Genomic DNA, 25,013 nt, shown 5'->3' on the forward strand with positions numbered 1-25,013 from the left:
AAGCCTTTAACCAGTAAAATGTGAACTGTGCAAACAAACAGTGAGCAAGATTGAAAAGCCTACTGAAAAGGCATAAAGAAATGAAAGTAAGAAATGTAAACAGGAACACAATATGCTGAGAATAATGTTTTCAGTATGTCATTTTTAACTAAAACTGTCATACAGTTACAATAATCACAAGACACACATTAGTGGTTAGTGAACTTACCGCAAATATGGCCCAAATCATCATCAAATAACTTTCAGAAGCAATTAATTTTGTTTCAATGCTGAAATATTTACTTTATTCTTGTCTAATATCATCGAAATCTGTTGCTTCACCATTATTTTGATTTATTAATATGTTTTTCAAGTTTGTCCATGGTGATGTCAGCTGTGAAATCACTAGTTTCCATGTCTACTTGGCGGTCTGGTTTTGCTCTATTTGTATGACTCTAAATTTTTCAGTTAAATACGATTATGAGCAATAATATCTGAAGAAAAGTAAATGTGCTCAAAAGCTATGTGCTGCCTTTTTGATTGGTTTGGGACATATCAAACACCTCAAGGGCTGGAATTTAGCTACCAGTGGTAAGCAATATCTTTAATGTGTCTACAGAAAGGTGAATAATTAGCACATGATTGGTCTGTGTTGTGTAAGAGGTACAGAAATGTAGATGCTCTTCACACACTGCTGGGCAATTCTTTCACTGACAGAAATTAAGTGTGGGTTATAATCTGGCTCACAGTGACTGAATGTACAGACTTTTTGCAGTTTGGCATAATGAGTTAATACCATCTGGATAGGGTCTACACATTCCAGCACCCACTGCCAATCTGTACAATTCCATTCATACTACCTAATTTTGCTGTAAGGTGCTGGGCAGAAATACTACTCCAACGTTCAACTTTTTCATCATCGTTATTGTGAATCTATCAACCAGTGAATTAAGAACAAACTTTACCTGCTGCGAAGTTTTGCATTGAAGATGTTCCCCATGATCAATTAGTTGAACATCTTATTGCTGTTTTGGTTTCCCTCTGTCATAAGCATACTGCAAATTGAGTAGCTCTTTCATCACGCCCTACTTTTATGCATAAAGAATCTGGAGGGATTATTTTGTAATTATTAGGGGTAGAGGTTACTTCCGTTCTTTCAATTATTATAGACTGAATGACAGTTCTAGTTTAGAAGGGCAGATTAAAGACTCTACTGTCAGCGCATTGTGTACCTTTTTAAATCCCCCCCCCCCCCTCCCCGCCTCCCTCCCCCCCCCCCCCCCCCTCCCGTTATACCTTTGCAGTAGGCTTTCTCAGTCGTGCACATTGTTTCTTTTCACAGTTCACTCTTTGTTGATTTAAGGCTTTATATTATTTGTAGCTAACGAATTTATCTGTGAATGTTTGTGTTTGGCAGTCAGTGCTGTGTTGTTATTTTTCATTTGTGTTCCTCTGTTTTGGGTGCAGTGCTAATGACAGCATTCTTGAGAAAAACCTGTATTACGTCTATAATGATCAAAAGATTGTTACCTAAACAAAATGTTTACCTTTAAACTACTGCAGATGCTTCAAAAAGTGAATCGTGTCCAGCACATAAGCTTTTATATTTACAGTACACATAAAGAAGGAAAACAGAAATAATTCTGACAGGTCTTGATGTATGATTTTCGGCTTGCAGTCTGTGCATTTGAATACTAACGGTAACTAGGCTCTAGCTGTTAAGCCTAGTTACAGAAATGGGAGTAAAAGTCATTGTCTTATACGCTTCGTATTTTGGCCCTCAGTCAACTCAGTGGTTGTGTCTTAGACACACAAGCTGTGCTCCTCACTTCTGAGCCAGTTCAGGAAACACATTGGCTGTGGAAATGTATTCTTCTTGCCACTAGTACAATTAACAACATTATGGAATATGTCTGGCATTCTTCCATCATCAAGTTACTTCCTGGAATAGCACAGAATTATTGTGCAAAATTCACTTGGTATTTTGTTGTCACTTTCATTAAACAATTTGAGTGATGTTATCAAAATTATGATTTTGAGTCCAGGAAGGTTGTTCTACATGGAAGATACAATTAATCTCATCTGCTACATTGTGAATTATCTATCTTAGCCATCACTGTGATGATGAGAGAGTAGTAAATACAGTGGTTGCTCACTAGCTCAGTGGTAATGTGGCCACCATCAGATCCAAAGGCTGCATTAGGTCTCTATTCCAGTCTGGCCAGAGCACTGGTATATTATTATTTTTTTTTTTTTTTTTTTGTTTTTCCTTCTCTGTAACCGAATTGCAAACAGCCAGTAGAAAATTTTCAAGGAAATCTTAAGAAAACCTCTACATTGCAGTTGTCTCATAACCCTTGTTCAGTACCCCATAGATCTAAAGTTTAAATACTTATGAAATTGCTGCACTATGCACTTGTAAATACCAACAGTTTTTGTTTCAGCTAACAAATTTTTAATTTTTTTAATACACAATTTGATTTCTTACTCAGAGGCACTGAATAATTTGTTAAATATAAAGATGACTTAATTTCATCTGTAGCAGACTAGAGGAGGCAATTAACAAGATTTTCAGACAATCTCCCAATCCTGAACCCCACAACTTGTGAAGAGCATGTAGATTATGTCCCTAGATTTAATCTAATGTTTTGTTTTATGAATATCATTCTTTGTTTTACAGAGAGATGTAAAAGAAATGCGTAACACTGACACTGAAATTAGTGATAGACAAATGAAATCAAACTTCCTGGCAGATTAAAACTGTGTGCTGGACTGAGACTTGAACTTTGGTCCTTTGTCTTTCGCGGTCAAGTACTCTGCTATCTAAGCTACCCTTTGCCTTACACGAGCAAGTGCTCTGCTATCTAAGCTACCCAAGCATATCTAGATGGTACCCATGCATGTTAGTAATAGGCATGGAAAGTGAAATAATAGTTTGGCACATGTGATGGATGAGATTAGCAGGTGTTAATAATACATTTTGATACATTTTACTTAACTATACCAGATTTTTACTGCTTTAATCATTTACCCTGATTTTTGGTTTGTATTTAGTGAAAGATACTGAATATGAAAACACATTAATTGTAACCACATCATAACTCGAGGTATAAACATTTAACTCTGCTACAAAGTCTTTCATTGTAGGCATAATTTATTTCTAGAAGTCCATAAGAGACTTCATTTCTTACAGTTACTATTTTCTGGCAACTAAGTGATTCAGCAAGACAGTGTTACTTAATTGATAATATTGCCCGTTCATTATGCATTTAATAGCTGTTTGTAGGTCCAAAAACACTCATTATACCTTTATGAGTTCACTGTTGGTTGGAGAAGGCTATCGTTAATTTATAGGAAAATTGTAATCACTGCTTCTAAACACTTACAGATAATAACTATTAGGTGTAGCTGTACAAATTTATAACATTTCTTATGCTGAACTGGTAATGATTTTCATTTTTGATTCTTTGTTTTAAGAATCACTATCAAAAATTTCTTTTGTGGTTGGATCCTTACTCTGACATAAGACTCCATATCTATTGCTACTTTCTGAAGAAGAAACGTATTTGAATTACAGCACTGCTGATATTCACTAAGGTCAGGTATTTCGTTACTCTTATGTCTGATTGCATAATTGGGCTAAACAAACTCCACAATTTTGCCATCCTTTACTTTCTAGTGAATTCGTTCATGGAAACTATAAAATAAATGAGGACATCGAGATCTGAACACTGCATTTTGTATTTTCACCCCAAGAAATTAATGCAAGTCATTTCCTTGAACTTAAGATTCCGTAAACCTCATCACAGGTGATTTTGTGGCTTTATTCCTTATTCCAAAATGTACAAAGTTAGAATATCAGCTTGCAAAAGGCTAGAATAGTTAGTTTTAGGGGAAAAAGTGTAGGTGTAATGAGACTTTCATTCTTATTTATCTCCAATCACACTGTTAAGCTTGAATGGTAGACAGTGAGCCCTTATAAACACACTTGTAAAAGTTTTATAGCCTTTTTGGCTCATACATGTTCGTATCCAGTTGTCGTCGCAGTGATCCCATCATTCAGTCAGGTCCATAACTGTCTCGCAACCACTAGAAGTTCTGGAGCACCCTCTGACAGTTAGCTAAATCCATAGCACACAGTGCATAGGGGATTCCAAAGTGAGCATCAGATATCTCGCATTTCCCATATCAGTGACTTTCTTCCTCTGTCTGGTGACACACAGCAGACCAACCAGTTTTTCTGCTGCTATTGCCATATGGTCCAAATTTTCTGACATTTTGAGTACAGTGGTCCAATTATTTTGCTGTCAATTGTATACATGCTATTTATTGTCCTTACTGTTCCATTCATGTCTTTTGTGTATGGTTGACAACTGTCTGTACTTCTGCATAAGCTGTAATGTTTTCTATTCTGAGATATTTGTGTAGAGAAAGGTACGAGAGGGAAACAAAACATTTTTATAATATCCAGCAAAGACAAGTTAGCAGAGATCCTTACATGTAACTTTGTCGTTAGTATTGGAAAACTTATTGCACTGTAATATTTCCCTTTTTAGCTAAACATTTCTAAGTTCTCCAGTCAGTCAAACTTTATTGAGGCTCTTATTGTTCTGATTAGCCACACCATGTGTCTTAGGGGTAACTCAGTGATACCATACTAAGAAAGTTCATGGTGTTATTATTTATTTGCTAACTTACATTTCACTGAATCTGTTGAGTCACATGTCAGTTGATTCACAAGGTATATATTTTCTGAAGATCTTCCTGATTTCACAGGGGAACAATACTATGAATGGTGGCATCATCTTTGAAAAATCTTAATTAGCTAATGACATTGTCTACCAATTTCTGTACATACAGAGTGTATCATAAATACGTTTGCAAACTTTGCACACAAATTCTCCTTGCCAAAATACCAAGAAAAGTCTTAAAATCCTTCATTTTTATATTGTTAATGTAAGTATATGTTAAGTGCATTTCAAGGAAAAATCCAGCAATCTTGTTCAATAATCAAGTGATAATATTGGTACAAGTAAGTCCGCTGATACACTCATTGTATCTTTGATGGCAATGTGTTGTTGCTGTGATATTTTGACGTTTGGTACATTCGTTGCTAATCTGGCTTGAATAGTTCACTTGCGTAGTTGTATTGAATTACTTAATAAGTTTTCCATCAAACCGTGGCAGGATATTTATTTTGTGAGATGAGATATGTGGTTATTATGTACAGCTATGCAAATGGTAATGAGTGTGAGGCTACACTGCTGTATCAAAATGGGTTTCCAGGCAGAAGGAAGCCAAATTATCCAACTTTTACTAGTTTTTATTGTCTTATTACTGAAACAGTTTCTTTAATACCACAAACTGTGGATCGAGATAAACCGTGAATCAATCACATGACTGACCAAAAAGAACGTTTCTGTAGGCTGACACAATAGATCCACGCATCAGTGCATAACACATAGCTGCAGCATGTGATAAATATTATGTCACCATACAGGCAATTGATGTATCCATATTGTGGGGACTGGAATAATAGGCCCCTGTGTTCTCCAGGCATGTCTTTCAGGTGCTATCTACAAGGACTTTATTCATAACTGCCTTCCTTATTTTTGCCGCTGCTCACAAAAGCAAGTACTTTTTTTTTTTTTTGTCTGATGTAGCGCCACTACATTATAGTCATGTTGTTTGATATACAATGGATTATATGACAAATAGACTCATTGTGGAGGTACAGTTCCACTGACTGCATTTCTTTGGATTCTTGTTTCTGGCCCCCTCTCCCCCTAAAACACTTGGTTTATATAGCAGACATTCCGAATGCAGAAACGTTTTATCAGTGTGCCATGGGAGCTTGCAGAACCATTTGACACTTTCTGGGGGTATTTGAAGCGTGGGATAGTCAATGAATGAATGCACATGTGTATAGAAGAAAGTGGAGGAGATTTGTTGTGATTTGAGAACTTTGTAAATTATTATTTTGTTATTAACTAAAATAATTAGGCACTTTTAGATATATTTGTTTATGCGGATTTTTCCCATGTCTGGGTATGAGGGATACATCCCAAACGTTGTAAAAATATTTCTGATGTTCTGTAAATTACATCAGTTGCAAGGGTGCTTTGAAATTTCCCTTAGGCATGGCCATTATTCCGTCACACTGATGATTATTCATCTAAAAGTGCATACTGTGTTTTACCTGACAATAAATCTTTTGACTCAGTCACATGTCTAATAGCAGACCTATAAGTGTGTCTTATTAATTAATTGTTAGTGTCAAGAAACTTCCAAACGGCAAGAAACTTGGCATGTGCTTGTCAGCCACTATCTGTAGTTTATGGACTGCATAAATGAAGATGGTGTGTAACTTTCACACTATCTTCGGTGTAATAATCCAGTCCAATTTTGTTTGGTCACAGTTCTTGTACCATTATTTTTATCATTCGTCTGTATCTTAATTTCATTTCCATAATCTTATTACAGAATACTGCGACTCTATAACGCAAATATTTGTGTACTTACGTTTTACCATTTTTAATATTGCGAGAACTGTATACATGTACATGTATCATCGTACTGTAGCATAACAAAGTTACATACACACTTTTTCAGCATTCATTACTGTTTTTGTAGTTCATCGTAATTTCACTGTGTAAATTCCACTTTGGATAGTAATTACTTTTCATCAATGTTATATTGTATAAATAATGTGTGCTTTCCTTTTAAATGCAAAATTAAAATAATTTTCAGCTCCAAGCTATCAACCAGCTTCGAAATGATATAATAAAATCCCTTTCATTGTATTATTATACATTTGTGGATCTGCTGGACTTCAGAGATAATGTTTGTGATTTGTTGACAACGATGGATGCGTGCCAGGTGCACCTTGATATTGTAAGTATATGCTCATTAAAAATATTAAAGCTACTTATAAAAAGATATTTTATTACTGAAATTCGAATTATTTTACAGACTCTGAACTTTGAACTGACACGTGCATACCTGGAACTAGTTGTTACGTACGTGACTTTAATGGTGCTCTTGTCAAGAGTGGAAGACAGAAGAGCTGTTCTTGGATTGTTTAATGCTGCCCATGAAATGCTTCACCAGCAAAGGTTGATTTATTGTTTTTACACTTCTCAAGTAATTTTCTGCATTACAAACAGACATTTTGATGACTTTCTCTGTGAAATGAAATTTCCTATTTGTTTTCCATACTACATTGATTAAAGTGCTACAAGAATCAGCCATTATACAATAACATCATTTTGTAGTATTTGAAATCCCAGGACATCTCGAAAGTCATTGAGAGATGTTGGTTGTAAGATACTGTACATGAAGATTCTGTTATGTTCGACTGCATTATGGCAATGTTGGGTATTAAGACAGTGCTGAAAAGGTGAACACTTACCAAACCTTAACCACACAGCATGACTGAGCTCTGTGCTAATTGTGGTATTGTTTCTTAATTCAGAAAAATTCACACTCCAGCAGAATTTTGATCAGAAGATGAAATCCTGGTACAACAAACAGAACAACGAGAATATACTAGCCAGAATAATCTCACTATGAATTAAGGGTAAAGCTACAATTGATTGGACAGGTAGACAAAATTACTTAAGACATTCATGCTTTACAAATGCAAATAGTGACCTATACTGTGTTTGGAGCCACAAGACTCTTCTCTGGGAGAAGAAGGTAGAAATATGTTAGCCATATTTTTCTCCAGTTTTCCATTTTTCTAACACATTCTCCTTAGTATCCAAAGAAGGAACTCCCTACTATGTAAATTAGATGTTCAGTGTTGTCATATGAGTGCTACTCTTGTAAGGAACAGAAGTTTTAAAAGATGGATGACTTCCGTCATTTTAAGTGTTGACCATAATTTCTTGTTTTCATTTAGACTTTCATGCGAAACTTTCATGGTATAATGATACCACTCACTGATTTTTGCAGTTTGAAAGTGTTTGCATATTATTTGTATATTGTCAAATGCATAAAGTGTTCAAAATATTTGAGAGGGCAAACCACCTTCAAAGTGAAATGAGGAGGGTAGGGAAGAAAGAGACATGTGAAGAAGTGTTTACTGTCAGGTTACTTGTAGAATATGATGATGAGGTAAAAATCGCAAAAAATATGTATTAATTTGCAGCCAGACACAATTAAATGACACTTATGCAAAGCTTTTGGCCACAGCCTTCATCAGCAAATTTTTTTGTTTTGCTGGTGAAGGTCAAAGGCTTTGTGTAAGTGTCTTTTAATCGTGCCTGTCTGCTACTTAACATGTCTTTTTTATGATAAGTAGCAATTTATCTTTTCCTACATAGTTGATACCCTATTTGGAGTTTCTGCTATTTCAAAAAGTACATATTTCAGTTGAAATTAATCAACTATTAAAATCTCACATACTTGCTAATACAAAGAGTTTTTGATATAATGATACTGGTAAAATTAAATAAGTGCAGTGTGTACTTACAGAAACGAAAGCTGAAATAGTGGTAACTGGTCTCTAATCTGTGAGTGACCTCTTAACCAGAAAGAAAAAGCTTCACATCTCATTGTGTATAGTGTTAGATTGTGCACAAGTGTATTTATTTTAAGTGTGTTTATTTTAAGAACTGAAAAGTGTGTGTGTTACTTAATGATGTTTGTGTTAATAGACTTTTTGCTTTACCAAGCAGCTCAGTCCAGTCATATAAGGTGCTCCAGATTAGTCAGTTATTAGGCTTCTGTTTGGTTGTAATTCATAAACATACCGATACATGGTAAATCAATAGTTTGTTCCTTGCAGCTCTTCCGAACTCAGTCAGTGCTAACCATTTTAGGATTATCTTGAGAAAGTGTGCTAAGAGATTTATCTTACATGTGGCATTGGAAATCGTGTTCACTCCATAATTGCTTTTACAGCTAAATAAAAAAGAGAATACCTGATGCTGAACCACATGTAAGATCCACAACGGGAGGGGAAAGGCTAAGAGAGATGTAATTTTATTTTATGTTCTGTCAGCATTTGCATTTTGTCTTAAGTGTATGAATTTTATGGAGAGTGAAATGTTGTGTATTCGGTTAATATAATTTTTCTTAATATCTTTTATTTTATCAACAGTGATGCCAGTTTTCCTCGTCTAGGGCAAATGATAATGGACTACGATCCACCTATTAAGAAACTTTCTGAAGAATTTGTGCCTCATTCAAAACTGCTTTGCAGTGCCCTTATGTCGCTGTCGGCAGTTTATATGAATCGAAATGTGACTGCAGAGAAGTGGAGGTTAGTAGCTTTGTATGAAAAGAGCTAACTCTTTTTCTAACACAATTTGCAATTTATTCAGTTTTACAGGAATTGGGTCTGGCACCACTTAAATTCCTTTGTTTCTTTGTGTTCCTTACTCCTTCTCATTTTTTTAACTTTAAAAGTCTGTGTAACAGTAATATCTATTTTCACTGCAAATGTACTGAACAGATGCACAAATTTTGATTACTTTTTGTTTAGCTGAAGCATTTTTTATGAGTTGTGGCTTCAGTTCTCCACGTGTGAGTGTGAATTGTGCATGCAGATTGGATAAAGATTATTCACAGTTTTCATTAATGGACGGTACATTAGTTTCGTTTCAACAGTAGAAATTTTTACGTTGTATTAATTTGTGTTATGCCTATTGTGTTTCTGATTATTGCTGTCTTTGTATTGTCACATTAGAAAATAAGTATTTTCTTGCTCATTACAATTGATCAGTACCTTCACTGTCACTGTTTCTTCATATTTTCATCTCCTCTAAATTTTTAACAGTTTTATTTTTGATTCTGATAAGCGAATATGTGAATATTCCTTGTTATTAACTATGTTGTGTGCATTACAGCTTATTTGGCTAAGTGATAGATTAATATCCATTGTTTTAGGATTTGGCCCAAGACGTTTTGTGTTGTATGTCTTTCACATATGGCATTAGAATGTGTATGAGAGAGTTTGCTTTGACTAATGTTGCAGTGTTGTAGTTGATCATCTCCCACTTGCAGTTGCGCTGTATTTGACTTAAAAAGTAACTGAGATACACATTAGATATAAAATGAGGTGTCAGAAATGTAGCGTCTAGCTTGTGTGGTGTGCAGCACAATGAAAGTTTGAAAGAAAATGGTGATCAAACACGAGATCAAAGTTTCTCATGATGGCATCTTTTTATATAAAATTCTTGGATTTCCTGCTACATGAAATCTATAAACCTGGAATTTGTTAACCATGAACCAAATTTGTTGTTATTGCAGATCCTTTTTAATACATTGAATCCATTGTACAAAATGTCTCAAAATATTTTAGTTATTTTGAGAAATGCTGCAACCAGCCACATTTTTATGTAATTTTATTTATGCCAATATATGTATCGGGCTTTCACCAATCTTCAATTGGCGTGATACTTATTCAATTTTCAGATGTAAATTGTTAAAACATTGACAGCTGCAGCATCCAAACTGCTCTCAATGTTTTACTGGCGTATGACTGAAGAGTGAATATAACTGAATAGATAAAAAAAAAATCCTCACCAAGCAATGGCAAGAGAACACTCATATAAAAAAAAAAAGTTAAGAAATGTGCAAGGTTGCAGAGCTGCTTCTTGTGGCAGAAGGGATGAAGGGAAAGGAAGAGAGATGAGGAAGAGGACTGGTGAGGTTTAGGAAATAGGAAGAGTTACAAAAAGTCACCCAGAACCCCAGGTCAGGGGAGACTTATCGGATGCAATGAGAAGGAAAGACTGATTGTTGGAGACTGCACTGGACAAGATTTGAAAACCTGAGAGCTTAAGGGTGGAAGATAGGGTGATACGCAAGACAGAGTTTACTGACAAAACAGTGTGTAGGAGTTAATAAGAGTGGAAAGCTAAGTGCATTATATGTGGTAGAGGTGGGGGGGGGAGGGGGGAGGGAGGGAGGGGAGAGTGGAGATAGACAGGTCAGAAAATAAAATATATATACAAAACTAAAAGGGAATGAAGTAAAGAGTAGTCACTGACAAGAAATGTTAAGACCAAAGAAATTAACGTAAATTAAGATCAGGTGTGTGGTGAGAACCAAGGACATTTTATAATGCCAGTTTTCACCTGTGGAGTTCTGAGAAACAGGTGTCAAGGGGAAGGATCCAGATGGCACATGTGGTCAAACACACACTGAGGTCACAACTGTCATGTTGTAGAGCATGCTGTGCTACAGGGTATTGTTTGCTGCCAGTATACACCCACTGCCTATGCCCAATCATTCTAAATGATAACTTGGTGGAGTTATACCAATGTAGAAGACTGAACAGTGTTTACATAACAGCTGATACACAATGTGTCATTTCACAGGTGGTTCCCCCTTTGACAGTATACGCTTTACCAAACACACAGCTGGTATGGCGTAGAGAAATGGTTGCAAAAGGAGCATATGACCTGACCATGATATTGTGGAGATTGGTATTAAGTGACAGGAGATGTACTCCTAAGTTATTTTTTGGAAGGATCAGCAGTACCAGGATTGGATGTGATGCCTGGGAAAAAGTAGTTTTGTACTAGGCTGGTGGGGTAGTTAAGTCCAATGAAGGCTGAGGTTAGAATGGTGGTGTATTGATGTAAAGAGTCTGCATCTGAACAAATATGCTTGCCTCAAGTGCCGAGGCTGTATGGGAGGAAACATTTGACATAGAAAGGATGACAACTGTCAAAATGTAAGTACTGTTTTTGTTAGTAGGTTTAATGTGAACAGAAGGTTTTAGCTGACCCTCGGTGAGCATGGGGTTAACATCAAGGAAAATGGCATGGGATTTGGATAGGACCATGTGGAGTTTATTTCGGAGAAGGTATTTGGAGAGTTCAGAAATTTTAACAGGTCACCTCACCATGAGACCATTTGGCAAAGATGTCATAAATGTATCTAAACCAAACCCAGATGCTATAAAAGCCCTCTCCAAGCAACCTATGAAAAGGCATAGGAAGGAGCCATCCTGTTTCCCATGGCTATCTCCCTGATCTGTTTGTATGCCTGGCCCTCAAAGGTAAAGTAGTTGTTTGTAAGTGTAAAGTTGATTAAGGTGGTCAGGAAGGATGCCAGGTTTAGAATCGGGTGGGTGCTGGTTGAAGTAATGTTCAGCAGCAGACTGTTTGGCTTTCTACTTTGGTGTGACTACTACCAAGTTATCAGTTAAGATGGATGGGCATAGACAGAGCATGTATACTGGCAACAAACAATATCCTGTTGCAGAACATGCTCTACAACACGAGAGTTGTGACCTTGGTGCGTGTTTCACCACTCGTGCCATCTGGATTCTTCCCTCTGACATTGGCTTCTCAGAACTCTGCAGGTGGGAACTAGTGTTATAACATGTCCTTGGTCCTTCACACACATCTGACCTTAATTTATGTTACTTTCTTTGGCCTCAGCATTTCTTCTCTGTGACTATTCATTTCTTCATTCCTTTTTAATTTTCCATATCTATCATTTCGTGACCTGTCTACTTCTCCCTGCCTTCCCCTCCCCCTCCCCCTCCCCCTCCCCCTCCACCACTACCTCATATAATGCATTTAGATTTCCACTCATATTAACTCCCACATGTTGTTTTGTCAGTAATCTCTGTCTTGTTTATCACCCTATCTGTTGTAAACCCTTGTCGCCAGTTTTGTAAAGGCCTCGTTGATACTGCTGTGGACACTGAGTTGCCACTGTTGTTATGGTAGGCTGAGTTTGTGAGTTCGTGATATGGCGTCTGGTGCAGTACACCGCTAAGATAATTTCTCCGTGCCACTCTCACACAGCTGTGCCCCATGTCAGGTAACAGGATAGGAGAATGAAGGTTATACAACGCTCCAACAAATTTGTAACTAAGTCACACAAATGAGTTAAAAAAGTTTCCTTACCTTTGTGACTTGTTGAATAGTGAAGTCTTCAACACTGCATGTAATATAACACAAAAAAGGCCCTCAATGGCTAAGTACAAATAATCATAGGTAAACTTCACAGTATATAGCAAATGCAATTTACAACAACTATCTGATCACGTCTAAAAACTCGCTAAATGACATTTCCTGTCTGTCAGCCCTGGGTGATGATCTGTAACCAAGTGGGGGAGAGCTGCTCTTCTACCTTCTGTTGTCACCCAATCATTGGCGGTTTGTACTCGGCCACCAATTGGCCAAGATGAAGCCGATATCTTCATTGTCAACGCTGCCCGTGGTGCCGGTGGAATTCACGCAAATGGCGAGTCTCTGTGGCACTGGCACCAGCTCGCACCTTTGCACTTGTGGTGCTTTTTCCCTGGCTGTGTCTTGTTTGGATGACACAGCACTATGTTCCACCCTTAAGCTCTCAGGTTTTCAAATCTCGTGCAGGGCAGCCCCTAACAATCCATCTTTCCTACTCATCTCATCCTACAACTCTCCCCTGACCTGTGGTTCTGGTTTACTTTTCCCATAATTCTGTCCATTTCCTAAACCTCGCCAGTCCTCTTCCTTCACCCTTCCTCCTTCCCCTTCAACCCTTCTGCCAGAAGAAAAGCCACTGGCTCCAAAAGCTTGCACATTTCCTAACATTTTTATAAGAGTTTTCTCTTGCTGTTGCTTCGTGAGTAGATTTTTTATCTATCCAATTATATTCACTCTTTAGTTGTACATTGTTAAAACACTGAGAGCAATTTGGATGCTGCAGCTGTCAACGTTTCAACAGTTTACATCTGAAGACTGAATAAGTATTACGTCAACTGGAAATGGGTGAAAGACTGATACAAGTATTGGCATGAATAAGAATATATAAAAATATGACTGGTTACTGCACTTCTTAAAATAAAGTAATCCACAGCCATGGAGCTCAACAACCAATGAAATGGATAAGTTATAGCATATTTTTATTTTGTAGTAGACGAAGCACAGCAGTAATGTGGTTCTTTTTAATTTTTTTTTTATGCATGACACAGAACAGTATTAATACTTCTTTATAACTACCGGTTGTGGTATTGTTCCATCTTCTTTATATTTGTATCAGCCATAAAAGGCAAAACCAACTACAGAAAAAAATGCAAACATACATTGTTTACTTAAAGGCTGTGTAGAAACTAATATTTGAAAAAGATTAATATTACTTCATATGTCATAACAATTTTGCGCATGGAAAACCACGTAAGCTGTATGTTCACATGATGTGGAGATGTTCTAAATTTTCTGTTCCGTGTACTTTGTATGTTTTGCAATTAATTTACAGTGTCGTCGTAACAGTTTTCATTCCATAATTATGTATGTTATAGCTGGTGTGGGATAGCTGTGGAAAAACTGGTGCAAAACACGAGCCATTCTTGCAGGACAGGATAGGTTTGTGTCTGCCTGTGAGTGCAGTAGGATCCATAGATAGTTTGTGAGACAGGGGAGATATGTGGTGAAGTGTCAGTCAGACCAGCTGTGCACATACACACAGTCCTTTATTTGATCATTCAATTTGACTCCTCCATGAACATGAACAAGTGTTTAATTATTCCCTCTGGTTAATAAAGTCATTGCAGTGCATTCCCTCCTTCACATACTGTTTCCCACAGCATGGCAGCTACATTAATGGCCAGTGTTGCAGAGATGTGAGCTGCTTACTCAGTGGAATGTTGAGCTGGTGTACCGACTCAGAAGTGGTGATACAGACGTGGTACAAAGCTTCATATCTCTGCAGTGTGGAGCAATGCCAGCCAGGATCATCTCCTGTCTTTACGGCAGGCTGGGGCATCCCACTGGCACATTGATGGTGTTGACGAGGGTTGACCGTGAACCAGTGATGAGAGAGCACGACCGGCACCTAGTGGAGTGCTGACCACCTGGGCTGGGCAGAAAAGTGACGGTCATTGATTTGCAACCCAGTGGCAGCAGAGCTACGGTGATGGGTACAATTGACACAGACTGTCACATAGTGCCTAGTTGGCCAAACAAACTGATTTGGCTGTGATTAAATACTACTTTTTCCTGCTGATTTCTGCTGTTTACATTGGTTAATGTTACATGCTGAATTGTCTGGAATGTGCCAGTTACCACCAGCTGTTGTAATTGGGCTGCAGTACTCCTGCAGCATGTGTCACACGTTGGTGGCAAGTGTGGTCTGTAGTCATAGAGGCATTGTGACGCTGCTGACACCATGTTACCATCGCCAACTGCAACGGATTTGGCAGTGGCTTGGTTTTGTCATGGCATTCCTCTGCTGGTTCCAAGTCTCATTTATATCCTTTAAAGAGCCCAAGAATATTGTGAAATCGACTATATGAAGTTAGCTTGAGGTACATCTCTGCTTCATTGACTGCTTGTATTAACCACTGTCGATACCTATTATGTACGTGTGTTTACTACATGACAGTTGTTATCTACTATTCTAATGGTTCATACTCTTTTTGCATTAAAGCACTCACTACCAATCTGTACATCCATAACTGTGAAGATTTTGTATGTAATATGTGGTTTTCCATGACATAAATTATTATGACATGTGAGGTAATATTCTCTTTCATAAATAATGAAATTTTGGGTGCACATGTGTCTAGGTAAATTGCCAGATCACAGGTCAATGAAAGTGCAAGATAAGCCATTGCAAATGTGAAGTGCTGGTACACTAAAAACTGTTGTAACTGCCAGAATGTTGAATGCAAACATGCAAATGTGCATGCATTGTGTTGTACAGGTGCTGAATGTCAGTTTGTCAGATGGTGTTGTGCGCATGTTGCACATGGCCAGTTAATACAGGGGTGGTTAATGCTATTTGTGGATGATGCTGGAGTTGTCATTCAATGGTGTTGCACATGTGCTCGATTGGAGACAGATCTGGTGATCAAGCAGGCCAAGGCAACATGTCAACAGTCTGTAGAGCATGTTGATTTCAGCAGCGATATGTGGGTGAGGTGTTATCCTGTTTTAAAACACCCCCTGGAGTGCTGTTCATGAAAGACAGTGCAACACGTAGAACCACCAGATTGACATACAGTTTTGCAGTCAGGGTGCATGGGGTAATCATGAAAGTGCCCCTACTTTCATACAAAATTGTACCCCAGACCATAACCCCAGGTGTAGGTCAACTGTGTCTAGTGTGCAGACAGGTTGGTTGCAGGCCCTCAACTGGCCTTCCCCTAACCGACACCCGGCCATCACAACAGACCTCCACCCTGACACCACTGTAGTAGCAAAGGGTGGTGATTTGGGGTGAGTGGAATGCATGCTGCAGTGTGTCTGGCTCAGTGCTTTCCTTGAAGGTACTGATTTGTAACAGTTCATTGTGTCACTGTGGTGCCAACTGTTGCTCAAGTTGCTGTTGCAGATGCAGTATGATGCACTAGAGCCATAGGCCAAACACGATGCTCTTCCCTCTCAGTAGTGCCACATGGCTGTCTGGAGCCCGGTTGTCTTGTGACCGTACATTCTCACGGTCACCGCTGCCAGCTAATGTGTACAGTGGCTACATTGCTGTCAAGTCTTTCTGCAGCATCACAGAAGGAACATCCAGTTTCTTGTAGCCCTATTACACAACATTGTTCAAACTCAGTGAGTTGTTGATAATGGCATCTTTGTCACCTCAAAGGCATTCTTGACTGACATGAACTCACCATGTCCAATGTTAAAGGTAACTAATGCTCACAACTGTTACAGCATGTATTTAAAGCAAACCTGATTTGCATCCCCAAAGTGGTACTAGACAGCGCAACAGTGCCACTCGTGTGTGACTGGCACGGAATATGAATACACATCATCTTTCAGATGTAGACACACACCAACCAGTTTTTGTTTGTGTTGCACAACTCCTTGGCATTGAGATTTTTTTCCATCAGTGTGTATCGATATTTTTCTGTAGTTGGTTTTGCTCTGTTTTGGTTGATACAGATATGAGAAGATGGTACAATACTGAAACCAGTATTAATAAAGAAGTGTTAATACAGCTCTGTGTCATGCATTTCAAAGAAATATACATTTGTTTGTAGTGAATATGAAGCAAGTTTTCTGCTGTTTTATATTCACTTTATTGTTTCGCAAACCTGCTACTTCAAATGCTCTCTTTACATTTTACTCACACTTATCATATTTTGTATTTTATTTTATGCCTAAGTGGCTGTTTGTAGTAGTCAAATGATCTGGAGAGATTGCTTTGTCATTATTGTGCATACATTACTGTGGTGTTTCAGGGCTGATCAAAAACTGAGCCTTGTAGCAAATCCTGGACAACTTTTAAAACCTGCACAAACTGAGTCAATGTCCTGTGAATATCTGTCTCTCGACGCAATGGAAAGATGGATAATATGTAAGTAATATTTAGGAGCAATATTTGAATAAAAGCAAACCATTTGTGTGTGTGATAGAGGAGGAGAAGGAGAAGGAGAAGAAGAAGAAGAAGAAGAAGAAGACAAAAAGGAACAAAAGGAACACCTCTCTGCATTCCTTGTTCTTTCTGATGTGGCATCTATATCAGTTTGAAACTGAAAATCATTACATACTGCAGTTCTAATGTAATCTGTGCTCTAACATTGTATGTAGTGTCCTTATTTTCAGAGTCTATTTAATTTTATTGTTAGCAGTGATAAAGAGAAATTAGTTTCATTACTTTCCTGATCATGGAAAGTACAGAAGAAGGAAACAATATGAAAATCATTCAGGAGTCGGAGTAAGTTCAAATCCTCATCGTATGATTTGCCTTGCACAGGCCATGATTTTACACTTTGTTGGCTATTTGTAATATTCAACTGTGATGCAGAAATTTAGATTTCATCATTCACATCTCATCTGGAAAGGCAACTGTGGAAGATAAATGAGAATTTGGGCATGTGAGCTAACTATGTGTCTGCTGCGTAAAAATCATTCTGTATGTGCTGCCATGTCACATTGTTGAATGACATGTTTTGGTATTCTGGGCAATACTGTAGGGCAATATTTCCAGAATTCTTTTAATCCATATGTTGTAGTAGCCTGTTATCTTAGAACTGTCTGCTATGTATACTGTGAGACCGACAACATAAGTTTTTGACATCAAACATGTTAATGTGTATTTGTGGTGGTCTACGGCTGTCATGTTGACAGTGAAATTGGTCTCATGTTCATACTGCACTTAATAGCCTGTGGCTGCTTTTCTGAAAACTGATTATAATATGGACTGTGTTGTAATTATTCTAATGCTGTGGGGGACCTGATACATTGTGGGAAGATTGGTATATCTGATTGATTCATATATGGTAAATTCATTTTCTCCCCAAAGGCTATTGTACCTGTGAAAAAGACTATGAAATTCAATATTTAAGTGCATTCGCCTTGCTTATAGTGTCCTTATGAAATGAAGAATATATGACATCTATATACTTAAACAAAATACCACTTCTTATTGGTGTAGCCTGAAAATAAGTAACATTGACTTTGGACAGAGATTCTGTTGAAATCAAGTTTAATATCATGAGTATTTGATTTTGTATACTGAACAAGAAACTTTGTGATAAATAATAATACTTTCCTTTCCCCAAAACATCAATTTATGATACTACTTTTTGAGTTCTACTAATCTGGAGACTTGCCTTTGTCTGCCACGTAATGAACAGAATTGAGCCCACTACCATCAACTCCGATGTTGTCCAGTGGACATTATACCAAGTCACTTCTTGCAAGAGATGCTGTAAGATCATGCAGAAAAGGAATTACCAGGAAGTGTTGATTGAGATGATGATGGATGAAATGATTTGATTATGATACTGCATAAGTTTTGTCTCCATGGATTGCTGTTGGAAACATTCGTGACATGTTGCAGCTTTAGCAGCCAACGCACGGGTGGCTGCATCAAATATAAGTTAGCACACTGGTACATTTCCAGTGTCATTTATTCTGATTTATAACCCATGTAGACTATTTCTTGGAGGTGGGTTTGAATGGAATTAGTATTTAGTTCAGTTTGAATTGCAGAAGACATTCAAAAAATAGTACATCCTTTAAAAATTCAGCCTTTGTTTCAGTTTCTCAATTGCACTTTTATTTTTACGATGACTAGTTTTGATCAATATTTGACCATCTTCAGATCTATGTATATACTTAAGCAAACTGTCCTATCCATACAGAAGTACACATGACAATATCACACGTAAAATCTCCCAACAATGCTGAATGGTGATAGTTCGTTGCTTGTGGAACTACATAGATCTGAAGATGATCAAATATTGATCAAAATTAGATGCTAAAATAAAGGGTAAATTTTAAATTTCAACACAGTTGCGAAATCTCCTGTGATGAATTTTTTAACCACAATGAAAATAATAGGTCCTCTTTAAAGATGTCTTAATTTGCAATGTAACTGTACAGGTGTGTGTGTGTGTGTGTGTGTGTGTGTGTGTGTGTGTGTGTGTGTGTCCATCAGGACTTTCCATTTCTGTAGTGATGTCTTAATTCTGCTAGTCTTAAAAGCTTCCTTAAAACATTTGTAAAATGCTAATTTTGTGTTTTTGACACCAGCTCCTGTGCCGTTTGTTCCCAATTCTAAAAGAAAATATGATGTTTTGTGTATGTGTTTGTTTTATTTTTATTTTTTTTTCTATGGTGGCATAATAGCTGTAATGAAGTGCCATGATATGATATTGTGGTTATGTTAGGTATTTGTAATTGTTGAGCTGCTTGTGTCTTTATAGATTTTGCAGCAATTATTCCCTCACAATTGGTGTTTACCCTGAGATAATAGTCACTGTCTTCACTTAAGTCATTGAAGCAGCTGAATGGGTTGAAAATAAATAAATCGCCAGGTCCTGATGGGATTCCAATTCGGTTTTACAGAGAGTGCTGTATTGCATTGGCTCCTTACTTAGCTTGCATTTATTGCGAATCTCTTGCCCAACGTAAAATCCCGAGTGACTGGAAAAAAGTGCAGGTGACACCTGTATATAAGAGGGGTAGAAGGACAGATCCTCAAAATTACAGACTAATATCCTTAACATCGGTTTGTTGCAGGATTCTCGAACATATTCTCAGTTCAAATATAATGAATTTCCTTGAGACAGAAAGTTGCTGTCTATGCATCAGCACGGCTTTAGAAAGCATCGCTCCTGCAAAATGCAACTCACCCTTTTTTTCACATGATATCTTGCAAACCATGGATGAAGGGTATCAGACGGATGCCATATCCCTTGACTTCCGGAAAGCGTTTGACTCGGTGCCCCACTGCAGACGCCTAACTAAGGTACGAGCATATGGGATTGGTTCCCAAATATGTGAGTGGCTCAAAGACTTCTTAAGTAATAGAACCCAGTATGTTGTCCTTGATGGTGAGTGTTCATCGGAGGTGAGGGTATCATCTGGAGTGCCCCAGGGAAGTGTGGTAGGTCCGCTGTTGTTTTATATCTACATAAATGATCTTTTGGATAGGGTGGATAGCAATGTGTGGCTGTTTGCTGATGATGCTGTGGTGTACGGGAAGGTGTCGTCATTGAGTGACTGTAGGAGGATACAAGATGACTTGGACAGGATTTGTGATTGGTGTAAAGAATGGCAGCTAACTCTAAATATAGATAAATGTAAATTAATGCAGATGAATAGGAAAAAGAATCCCCTAATGTTTGAATACTCCATTAGTAGTGTAGCGCTTGACACAATCACGTCGATTAAATATTTGGGCGTAACGTTGCAGAGCGATATGAAGTGGGACAAGCATGTAATGGCAGTTGTGGGGAAGGCGGATAGTCCTCTTCGGTTCATTGGTAGAATTTTGGCAAGATGTGGTTCATCTGTAAAGGAGACCGCTTATAAAACACTAATAAGACCTATTCTTGAGTACTGCTTGAGCGTTTGGGATCCCTATCAGGTCGGATTGAGGGAGGACATAGAAGCAATTCAGAGGCAGGCTGCTAGATTTGTTACTGGTAGGTTCGATCATCATGTGAGTGTTACGGAAAGGCTTCAGGAACTCGGATGGGAGTCTCTGGAGGAAAGGAGGCATCCTTTTCGTGAATTGCTTCTGAGGAAATTTAGAGAACGAGTATTTGAGGCTGACTGCAGTACAATTGTACTGCTGCCAACTTATATTTCGCAGAAAGACCACAAAGATAAGATAAGAGAGATTAGGGCTCGTACAGAGGCATATAGGCAGTCATTTTTCCCTTGTTCTGTTTGGGAGTAGAACAGGGAGAGACGATGCTAGTTGTGGTACGAGGTACCCTCTGCCACGCACCGTATGGTGGATTGCGGAGTATGTATGTAGATGTAGATGTAGCATGTGCTTGTCCCTCCTCCTTTTGCTTACTCATTATCCATTTTGTGTTTCAATTCTGGAAGGTTCTAAGTTATTGTCTTAATCAATTTTATACATAAATATGCTTATAACTTACAGTATGCCATGTCCAATGTGATAAAACCTTAGACACAGCTCTCAAGTGCAGCATTATGCTATTAATAACCAGAAAAGTATTTGTTATCATTACAGAGTTCAAACAGAATTTTAAAGTCGAAACAGAATTTGAGAATGTCAGTCCACCTCTCAACAGTGTAAAACTGTCAGTTGCAGGGGTAAGAATTAACATAATTGCATTGCCTAATTCTTATGCCTCTGAAGCAACTATTGTTTTTAAGGCAAGAATCAGATATTGAATTCCTGTGCCTGATTCTTGTTTTACAATAACTATTTGGTATTACTGAGTCTTTATTTTATACATTTCATGGTCAGTGCCTATTATTTACTGACTGAAATGAAATTTTGAGTTATTTTATAAATAAATTGCTTTACTTTGTGACTTCAACAGACTGACAGCATTAAAATAGGAAATAAGAGAAATGCTGTCATGTGTTATACAAACATCTATGTTGGCTTCTTGTGTAACCATTACAGCTGATTTAATAACAGATGGATGTAGTGAAGAAACGTGCATATTAGTGTGTGACTGTTGACATATATACCTGTCTTGGTTCTTATTTTGTTGCTGGCAATAATTGTCAGTTTTTGTAGCTGGTGACTTCATAATGTGAAGTTTCTAAAAAGTGACTGCTCAAACTGTAGGTTGCATACAGGTAGTCAAACATAAAGCAAACTGAAATTCTATGTGATTTTGATATTGCAGTCATAGAGTCAGTTGTTTCAGTTAGCAGTGTAACTCATACTAATTTTCTTCACTAGGATATGCCAGTATTTGTAAAAAGTAATAATTATAGACTCAAAGAGTTTACTTAAAGTTGAAATCTACAGCCAAGTTCAGGCTCTTGATATGTGCCAAGCTACATGTATTTCTATACTACAGAGTTACAATGTCAAGTTTTGTGTTCTATGATGTGGAGTAATGGAATAGATAATAAACACACTTCTTCAGTAAAATGTTGTATAAAACATGTGTCACTGAGCCAGTGAATTTGTAACATCATAACGTGTATAAATTGCTTCCTATTATTTAGAAGTGGATTTATAGATGTTAAATTGGCACATAATGTGTCAGTGATTCAAGCCAAGTGTTGTAGTGGCATGCTAATTTATATCGTACAATTCTATATCAATTTGTCATTTACTAAAGTTGTGTTACCATTGCTTTTATTTGTTGTGAGTCTGCTATGGTCAGTAGCATTACCAGCCTAAGGGGGATTCCACCAAGAGGTTTTATGTGACCTCTAGGACAATAATGCTAAGTGAAATGGCCTACCGAGTGAGGGGGGAGCAGTGGTTAGCGCACAGGACTGACATTCTGGAGGACCCACATCCTGCCATCCTGATTTAGATTTTCCATGATTTCCCTAAATCGAATCAGGCAAATGCTGGGACGGTTCCTTTGAAAGGACATGGGCAATTTCCTTCCTCATCCTTTCCTAATCTGAGCTTGTGCTTTGTCTCTAATGACCTCATTCGTTATTGACGGGACGTTAGACACTAATTTCCTCCTCCTCCTGAACTTGCCTGGACCCTCATGGGAATCCTGTACTGGGGGCAAATACATGATGGTACATCCACAAGAACTGTGGCTGAAACTTCCTCAGAGATGGCTCAGGAAGATTTGCTAAATGTTGAATTCTTTTATGGCTGTTGATGGTTACAAGAACATTGTACATTCACAGCGCCCTCTCCCTGTGGTACTTCTGTGTACTTGGTGAACACTGTTCTCTAGACAGATTATGCGGCAAGATATCCTACTGGAGAACAGTGCCCCTAAAATTACTGCAGAGAAAGTGTAACATATGTTACCATCATGGTGCACTTGTTGCACAATGGGTTATGCAGAAAACATGGTGTTGGAGTACAAACCGCCGCCTAGCAGGTGCACTACCTCAGTATGCCCTATGTTCTTTTGCTACTCAAGTTGCTACCCTGTGCTGTGGTATCAAATTCTGTGGCACACATACAGTTAGACATGTCTATACTTCTGTAGGTGTAGTGAACATTAACTTCAGGTTTAGTTCTTAGTTCTATATTAGTAGCTGTACAATACGAGTAGTGCTGTGGTGTCAGTCTTAATGCGTATTTTACATAGTTAGTTCCGTAGTTTGCTGTACACTGAATCATTTCATTTTATAGCACTGTTTCATATTATGAGGATGAAAATATTTGGTTTTAGTGTTCTTTTCACCTCTGAAACTTCAAATAAGTGGCAGAGATTGCTACATACCAAATATGTATTGAGAGTAGTAGTTTGTTGTGACAGAGATTAAAACTTTGTTTTTTTATTCTTCAAAATATGTAATGTAAGGATAAAGTGAAGTAAATATGTTTATGTTAGTGAATTCAAACAAATGTAGGTTAATAATAATTAATATTCATTTGAGTTACATTAAGCAAGAAATGCAAAATCAAAAGGTTGGAAAAGTATAAAAAACAAACTCCAATGTTGATTGTTTGTGTATAACTGAATGACCATCATGAATACATTTCTGTTAACAAAAACAGCAAATTCAAATAACATTGTGTCAGAGGAAACAATAGTTTACAAAATTTACGAACTGGAATGAGCTGGTTTAATGATGCTTTCCAAAGGTACAAAGGCCGGAAGAAGATTTCACATTTTGTTGCAGAGATGACACTGATATCAATTATTTGTGTGGGTGTTGTCAGGGTGGTTGTAGGAGGGAGGAGAAGACACATGTTGTGCAGTAACATGACTCATGTGAACTTGATCTGGGAAATACACTGGTGTCCAAAATTAAAGCAACAAACCACTATTTCCCTACCTTGTGTCTAATTCACGATATAATTATAGAAACTGTCAACAGATATTCATACCTAATCTGCATAGAAGATGGCATTTCAGTCTGTGGAAACCACACAAACAATGACGTCAGGCATCTATCAAAAGGAGTAGTGTTTGCTGCATAGTCCCACATCCACATTCACTGTGTGCACAGTCACAGTTGGTGCAGTATGGCACAGAGAAGATGCCTACCATAGTCTCTGCAATGGAGGGTCATGAGAAGAACGGAAGCAGGACAGTGGCAGACTCATGTGGCCTGATGGTTTAACGTGAATTGTTCAGTCATTTCTCGGATGTGGTGGCAATTTATAGAGACCAAAACTGTATCCCAAAGACCAGGGTACATGGGACATCAGGAAGAGAGGACTGTTATCTGGCTGTAAGTGCACGATAGTACCGTCTTAAGGTACTGCGCAGCATCTGGCATCTGACCTCACAGCATCCACTGTATGTGTTGCATTGAGGCAAACAGTGTAGTGAAGGCCCTGACAGAGTGGCCTTTATTGCTGAAGACCTGCTCTGTGTGTGCCTCTGATGCGTCTTCACAGAGGAGAATGTCTGGAGTGGAGTTGTTAACATGCCACCTGGACTGTCGAACAGTGGGCTGATGTTCTTTTCACAGGTGAGTCCTGATTTGGTCTGGAGAGTGATTCTCGACAGATTTACATCTGAACACGATTTCAAGACCCAAACATTGTGGAAAGAGACTGATATTGAGGAGGATCGCTAATGGTGTGAGCAGGCATTGTGTTGACCACTCGAACACCTCTTCATCAAATTACATGAGTGAATTGGAAAGGTTTAACTGCTGTCAGACATCATGACGAGGTCTTGGGACCTCATGTACAGGTGTTGCAAGGTGCTGTGGGCCCAGACTTTGTATTGATGGACGATA

At 38.0% G+C, this 25,013-nt stretch overlaps 1 protein-coding gene across 5 annotated transcripts in view; it reads left to right on the top strand.

Annotated features, from left to right (window-relative positions):
* The window catches only part of LOC124721531 (membrane-associated protein Hem), a 186,506-nt gene that overhangs the window by 12,920 nt on the left and 148,573 nt on the right, over nt 1-25,013 (top strand). For 4 of the 5 annotated variants that reach the window (XM_047246551.1, XM_047246553.1, XM_047246552.1 and 1 more), the window contains exons 3-6: nt 6,730-6,873; nt 6,952-7,094; nt 9,086-9,247; nt 17,126-17,241. In XM_047246551.1, coding sequence (XP_047102507.1) covers nt 6,730-6,873; nt 6,952-7,094; nt 9,086-9,247; nt 17,126-17,241 — 565 coding nt within the window. Of the gene's footprint in view, nt 1-2,926; nt 2,944-6,729; nt 6,874-6,951; nt 7,095-9,085; nt 9,248-17,125; nt 17,242-25,013 lie in introns of those variants that run through there. The other variant, XM_047246555.1, reaches the window with a different exon arrangement.

The sequence above is a fragment of the Schistocerca piceifrons genome, chromosome X, assembly GCF_021461385.2.
Source record: "Schistocerca piceifrons isolate TAMUIC-IGC-003096 chromosome X, iqSchPice1.1, whole genome shotgun sequence".
Taxonomy (NCBI): domain Eukaryota; kingdom Metazoa; phylum Arthropoda; class Insecta; order Orthoptera; family Acrididae; genus Schistocerca; species Schistocerca piceifrons.